Source organism: Paramormyrops kingsleyae, chromosome 8 (genome assembly GCF_048594095.1).
Source record: "Paramormyrops kingsleyae isolate MSU_618 chromosome 8, PKINGS_0.4, whole genome shotgun sequence".
In the NCBI taxonomy this organism is placed as follows: Eukaryota; Metazoa; Chordata; class Actinopteri; order Osteoglossiformes; family Mormyridae; genus Paramormyrops; species Paramormyrops kingsleyae.
In genome coordinates this window covers 11,166,347-11,173,785 of record NC_132804.1, presented here as the reverse complement: position 1 = coordinate 11,173,785, position 7,439 = coordinate 11,166,347, and the positions used below count along the sequence as shown (strand labels likewise).

Genomic DNA, 7,439 nt, shown 5'->3' with positions numbered 1-7,439 from the left:
GGTTGTGTTTGCAGCTAGACATCAAAACTAAGGTATAACAAGGAAATATCCTTTCGTCTAACTGTCCAGCAATTAATTTTTCATCTTTTAATGTCTTTGCATATAACAGCTAAATGTAAGAGGAACTAAAAGGGTCATTCTCAGTGTAGGATACCTTTGGGACCTCGTAACTTCCAGAAAAGTATAATTTTTTTACTTTTAAGTTTAATTAAGTTTATGTCATTTAGACCTTAGACTACCCAGAAAACATAAGTGTCAGCCATTACCACTTTTTATTTCACAGATTAAGCAGATAATTTGTAACTCAACCACAAATGTCCACCCAAATGTAGAAAATTCATGTCCATCCTGTCAGGGAAAGGAGCACAACAGGATGGAAAATGACAAGGTGGACATTTTTAGCTAATGTGAGCATCTGATGAAAATATGATTGACTTATGATTAGCAAAGTTACCAAGTGTTCACGGTGAGACTGCTGTGTTTCAAAAACACATTTTAATATTCTAAAATCATATAAGTTAATTGGGTGTTTCATCAGTACAGGGTGGGATCAACACTTGACCACAGCAAACTAGAGACAAGATATAAAGAAAATCAGGACGGGGGTCACATAATTACATTGGTTTGGGTTGTGGGCTCAATATAATGTTTCAAGGGGTTCAAAATCTCTAGCCGTGTCCCTGCCTGAGTATACAGGAGTTGTACTCACTCCATTGAGTGAAAGTCAATATAAAGTCTGTGATATGATTGAAGTCAAAGGTCAGTGTCTTAAAGGTCAAGTTACCCCAATATGACATGGTGCACACTCAAAACTTTAATATAATAATGAAAGATTCAGCTTGAATTATGTAGTATCTTGTTTAAAACTTAAAGAAAATGTGAAGTTCTTTTTTACATTTATGTTACTTAATCACCTAAACTACATATTGAGACGTGTGAAAATCCTCTACATCTCATCAAACAAAATGCATAATATAGGATGACCATATAAACCATGTCAGGAGGGACACTTCAAGCTTTAAACTACTTTAAAACATGAAAGGCTCCTGCGCTTGGCTAAACAGTTCTGTTCATCTTGTGCTTTTATTGGTTTGTTTCCTTGATTGAAAGCCTTGTCCAGCTGTTTCACATTAACATTAGTGACATATGCATGATTATAGGAGACTGACCAATCAGCACACAGCAAGAACTCAGTGCAATTTACAAATCCTGTCCTAGCTGAAAGTGTCCTATCTGACATGGATTATGTGGTTACCCTATTTTAACAAAATGTCATTTCACTAATATGCATAATTGTATACTCCTTCAGAATAATAAAAACCAGTGTTTTTTTTAACATTTGCACGAAGTTTGAATAACTATACAAAGGCACCATAATGTGAGTGACCCATAATCTAAATTCGATGTAAGTACTCATGTTTAATATTCATTCAAATTTCATATTCCCATCCAACTTCAAGTACATTAGAATGTTAAGTCTAGTATGAACTCAGTTCAAAACTTTAAATGCGGTGAGAAGGAAAACGAAAATTACAAAACGTCGCAGATCTTTAACACCTCTAAAAATGCCGGCTTTTCAGTTTTTTTATAACCAGCACGCAGGCGGTTTGGTTTGCGACACTAAGTGTTTTACGACAGTACTTGTTCTCAGTATGCACTACGGTTTACGGCGCAAACCCACGCCGCACTCCGGAGCAGGCATGTCTAAAGCCAGTACGTATGTTTTGTTTTGTTTTTTTTTTTTACCGTGTTTAAAAGACTGCTAAAAAATAAAAATAAAAAAAGACAGCAGTTGGTTATCTTCATGTGAATTATGTGCTTGGTATTACAGAGCAAAAAAGAGCGAAACGCCTTGGCTTTCGTGGTAAAAAGAAGGTAAGAGATTGTGAGTCGTCTATGTTTAGAGAGCCGGTATGATTCGTTTGACAGTTACTTCTAATTTTTTATTTTACGACTCTTGTAAAAGTTTGGTCTGTTTCATTGTCACAGTAAAGGCTTACTGCTGTTCTCATGAAATCAAAATATGGTGAAAGTTTACAGCGATTTCACCCTTAATGCCAAGAGTATTAGGCGTCGAGTTATTTTTACAGTAGATTTGATTCCCATTTAAAGTCAGTGCTGGATTTTTCCCTCCAGAGTCAAGATGGTCAACAGGCAAAGTTTCAGAGTGGAAAGAAAGATTCGGGTATGCCCAGCGTGCAGCATATCAAGGCATATGCTCAGAGAGGAGCGGAGCTTCGGAAAAAGAGGGTGAGTGGCGGATATGTCCTCACCTACTGTCAGCAGATCCTATGAAAATAAACCGGTAAACTCATGGATGTCGGTTTCACCCCAACCAGGTGGGGTTGGAGCGTTCAGTCACTGTGATTATAACGTAATTTTAAGGTGCTTTTAAGGTGTTGTGTGTGTGCATAAGTATTTTGCTATGTCCCTGTCAGCTCGAGGAATTGCAGCAGAAGCAGAAAGCATCACGGGAAAGGGAGATGATGAAGCGTCGGAGTCTGGACACCTTCCAGAGGGATGTGCAGAGGCGGCAACGGGAGTTTGAGCAGAAGGTGGCGTAGTGGTTCAGGGTGGGGTTACCGCTGTTGTACTCTTGAGTGAGGTACTTAATCTGAATCATTACAACTGTACAACTGGGGTAAAATAAATAAGCTGAGCAATTAGTATAATTACTATTTCTATATATTTTATGCCACATGAAGAACATGGTTTTACCTGGAATGAGAGATTGTACTGATGTCGACTGATCCATATATAGATTCTTATACAGTCACATGACACTATCAGCCAATGAGAGTATTTTTAATGTGTTTGCTTATCTTTCATTCCAGGAAATGGAGATGAAGAATTTAGAAAAACATGTCAGTTTTGAGACCGAGAACTCGAGGAAGGCCTATTACAGAGAGTTTAAAAAGGTATGTGTGCTGTTGTGGCAACTTCTGGGTTTGTTTAACCTGTGACTTGCTTCCGCCCTTCGCTCAGAGCTACTTGTTTGCATCTCGGCATGCCCCGTTGATGCCCCGCCCCTTCAGTGATGTTCTCGCCCCTAATCAGGTGATCGAAGCAGCCGACGTGGTTCTGGAGGTGCTTGATGCCCGCGATCCCCTGGGCTGCCGGTGTCCTCAGGTGGAACAGGCCGTGGTTCAGAGCGGAACCAATAAGAAGATTGTTCTGGTGCTCAACAAAATAGGTGACCTCTGGAGCTGGTTTTGCTTAACGTACAGACGTTTTTATGAAATGGTACCTGCAAGGTTGTACGTCTGATTATAATCGGAAATGTTTCTGAAATGAATAATATTATTATATTATTATTTTAATGCTTTGGAAGACATTTACAAAACTTGTGCCCCCCCCCCCTCAACATTCCCAGACCTGGTGTCCAAGGACATTGTGGAGAAGTGGATCAGGTACCTCCGTAATGAGTTTCCTACGGTGGCCTTCAAATCCAGCACCCAGCAGCAGAGCAGAAACCTGGTGAGTGCTGATGGGGGGCTTTGAGGTGCTCCCCACAGAAGCACAGCCGCGTGCCCGTCTCTGCCGTACTGAAGGGGGGCTTTGGGGTGTTCCCCACAGAAGCGCAGCCGCGTGCCTGTCACCCAGGCCACCTCGGAGCTCCTGAGCACCAGCGCCTGCCTGGGAGCTGACTGCCTGATGAAGCTGCTGGGGAATTACTGTAGAAACCAGGACGTGCAGACGGCCATCACTGTGGGCGTGGTCGGTGAGTGTGGGCAGGAAGTGCACTTACGCAGGTCTGCTTCAGCGACTGAGCAAATTCTGTGTAAGTGAAGGCTTAATAACACCGCACCCCCCCCCACCCCCCCCCCCACCGGCCAGGCTTTCCTAACGTGGGGAAAAGCAGCTTGATCAACAGCCTGAAGCGAGCGCGTGCCTGCAGCGTGGGGGCTACTCCTGGAGTCACAAAGTGAGTCTGCTCTCTGATTGGCTCTTATTGTAGCCCCACTCCCCCTTCCCCCAGCATATCGGGATAGTCTGATGTCACCTGTCTTGCAGGTGTCTGCAAGAGGTTCACCTGGACAAACACATCAAGCTGCTGGATTGTCCGGGGATCGTCATGGCGACCTCGACCAGCGATGCCGCCATGATCCTGCGGAACTGTGTGAAAATCGAGCAGCTGGTGGACCCCGTGACGCCGGTGGAGGCCATCCTGAGGCGCTGCAACAAGGCTCAGGTCAGGTCAAGGCTCAGGACCACTTGTGTCAAGAAATGTGTTAATGCGTTATTGCGTGTTCCCAGCTGAAAAAGGTGTAATTGAAAGGTGCACGGCGAATATGTATACCGAAATAGGGACATTGTCTATAATTTAAATGTCGACCTGAAACGCTCTTCAGCAAAATCTGTTTAAAAATGCGATACATATCCAGTCAGCAAACATATATTGATTTGATATTGCTTTGAGCGGTCACTGCCGATCCCCACTCCTACTCTCCTGTCTCCCTATCCCGGCTCCTCTCTTCCTTTCCCCCTCATCCCTTGCTCATCTTCCTCCTCATCTTCTCATGTTCTACTCCCTCTTGCATCCAGATCATGCAGCACTACGGCGTTTCTGACTTCCGCACGCCTCTGGAGTTCCTGGCCATGTTGGCACGGCGACAGGGCAAATTGAAGAAGGGGGGGCTCCCCGACCACGACAAGGCTGCCAAGAGCGTCCTGCTGGACTGGACAGGGTGGGGGCGGAGGCCGGGCCTCGGATTGGGGATGTATGTGTCCCGTTTGCCCCTTTAAATAATGGCCCCCTCTCCCCCTCACCCAGGGGCAGGATCAGCTACTTCACACATCCGCCGGAGACGCACACCATGTCCACGCACGTGAGCGCCGAGATCGTGGCAGAGATGGGCAAGGCCTTCGACTGGGAGGAGCTGGAGAAGGGTAACCTGGAAGTGCTGGCAGGTAGGTCATGGGCGCCATGGTAACACGCTCACCGCTACACTCCTCAACTGCCGCTATGACTTGTTTAGTACCGTCGATTTCTCCCATGCTGCATTTTAACTTGTTTGCCTCATTTTCGAATCCCCCCCCCCAGGGGTGAGCGCTCCGGAATCGCAGTCCGGCTTCTGCATCACGACGTGTGGGATGACACAGGGCGCTCAAGTGGAGTCCCTCACCGATCTGGAGATGGAGGCGGGAGATCCCGGGGCGGCCGGGTCCGACGAGGAGGCGGAGTCCATGGAGGATGACAGGGATGCTGAGGTAACGTCAGGGAATGCTGAGGGCGTGCAGAGGTGATGCACTGAATGTCACCTGTACGTTATGGCGTGAGTCTGTGTTCACCCTGCATCTCCTCCCTTGGTGCCCCAGTTTGGACCCATGACAGTAGAGATCAAACCATCTCGGGCAAAAGGTGGGGATGTGGTGGAGACGGAGGTCCCGCGAGCTCCGGATCTCCTGGACATCCTGGACGTGGACCCCCTCCAGCAGGGCCAGGCGCTGCTTGCTGCCAGAAAGAAGAGGAAGAAACGACAGAAGAGAGCCAGTAGGTCCATCCATCCATCCATCCATCCATCCATCCCCGAACAGCCCTGAAACACTATGCATTAGAGATCAGGGCCGGTATGCATAGAACTTCTCAGACTAATTTCACTCTTAAACGCGTCACAATTCTAAGAGTGACGTGATTTTGCTCCCACTCCCAGACTTAAGAATAAGTGGCATAAACATTCTTAAGTGTTAAGACTTGGTCTCAGCTCCTAAATTATTTGAGAGCTGGAGAGGACTGCTAAAGCAGTTAGGAGTTGCACGATGGCAGCAGCACTACGCGTACGAAGACGGAGACCGTGCACTTTCCGAGAAAGAAAGTGCGTACTGCAGACGTACGACAATAATGAATTGATAAAAAGGTACAGGCTGGATCATGACGGCTTTCTTTTTGTTACCGACCTAATTAGGAACCGGATACAATCTCCTACGTCACCTAAAAATGCACTTACAGTTGAACTGAATTATTATTATTATTATCATCTATTATAGCGAGGGTCATAAGAGCAATACAAGTAATGACACAAACCTGTAGCTTGCATGCTTGCTTTATAAACTGTGATTTCCTTTCGCGAGGTCGATAAAACATACCACCTTTTTTCACATTCCTCTGCTGAACGCCTTGTCCGAGGTGAGGCAGCATCTACGGAGTTTGCAATAGCCTCCTAAGCTTTTCTTGTCCGTGCTTGTAACAGCTGGGCCAAACTTTCCTCGCACTACCTCCTTCCATTTAAGCACCAACTGTGCCAAAAGAACCGTTTTGTTTGTCGTCCAGTTTGGTTGTCTTTTAGAATCCAATGTTTTGCGTTTAACCCATAATTTATGCAACATGTGCATCTATTAGTGGAAATTGATCGGTGATGTGCTAGGTAGATTTTTGTACAACCAATTAAAGGTATGATCACAGAAAGGTATGTTGTATGAAGCTCTACATTAACGGTTTAATGTCACTCACATATTCACCGTGCAGCTCCTCTATTGGTTGAACTCAGTATTTGGGGCGGGATTTTATTTGTAGTCCTCATTTCACGACACTTCACGACTGGCTCCCTCAGCACTTAGGAATTGGGCTTAGACTTTGCTGAAAGTTACTTTTAGCAGCTTTCTACAATGCTCTTAGGTCCTACTTTTTGCTAAGTCCAAGTGTACGACCATTCTTAAGACCATTCTTAGGAAGTTTTATGCATACCGGCCCTGATTCCGTTGCAATTCTTATAAAACATCTTTAGAGGTGTTTTACAGTACTGTGCAAAAAACTTAGGCAGTCAAACAAAGTGTGTTTATCTAGGAAGTAAGTGTATATTTGCCCAGAAAAAGAACACAATTTAGCTTTACAATATACAGTATGCAAATAAAAACACAATAAAAAGTGACAAGAATTTCTTCTGTTCTCCAAAAAGTTACTGATGTTGGATGGCTAGAGAGCCTCTCCTTCCATGAGTTTCCTTAAGGTTTCTTTGAGGGTTTGAAATTGCTGAGCTGACCCACTTTGACAGACATAACATTATACTTTTACACCAGTGTGAAGATCATTTAAACATAATTTTCTTTGACTGCCTAAGACTTTTGCACCATACTGTGTATCTGTATCTGAATGAAATTCAAAATATATTTAAACTCACACCCTAAACATGCAGTACTTTGGTGATTTTCTGTAAATTGTATCACTAATTACTAAATAATGCCATTTTAAAGCTGCCTAACTTCTGAAGCCTCCTTGAAATGCTTCTTACAAGTTATCGACTCCACTTGCAATAAGTTAAACGAAACACAAACAGGAAATATCCTTTCTCTCCCTGCAGACAAAATCGCAGTGAAGCTGTCGGACTCCCTGACGTCCGCCATGAACTTCACGTTCTCGGACAGCTGACGGCCCCCCGAGCCTCTTTGCTAAATGCTTCCTTGCACAGACTCACTGATGCTAATAAACATTTCACTGCTAA

At 44.6% G+C, this 7,439-nt stretch overlaps 1 protein-coding gene across 1 annotated transcript; it reads left to right on the top strand.

Annotated features, from left to right (window-relative positions):
* Positions 1-1,636: 1,636 nt before the first annotated feature.
* gnl3l (G protein nucleolar 3 like) lies at positions 1,637-7,439 on the top strand. The gene is made up of 15 exons (XM_023837355.2): positions 1,637-1,713; positions 1,832-1,875; positions 2,137-2,250; positions 2,439-2,555; positions 2,835-2,918; positions 3,058-3,193; positions 3,374-3,477; positions 3,577-3,721; positions 3,838-3,925; positions 4,015-4,192; positions 4,546-4,688; positions 4,775-4,911; positions 5,045-5,211; positions 5,320-5,494; positions 7,299-7,439. The coding sequence occupies exons 1-15, from the start codon at positions 1,653-1,655 to the stop codon at positions 7,364-7,366; spliced, it is 1,761 nt and encodes a 586-aa protein (XP_023693123.1). The 5' UTR covers positions 1,637-1,652; the 3' UTR covers positions 7,367-7,439.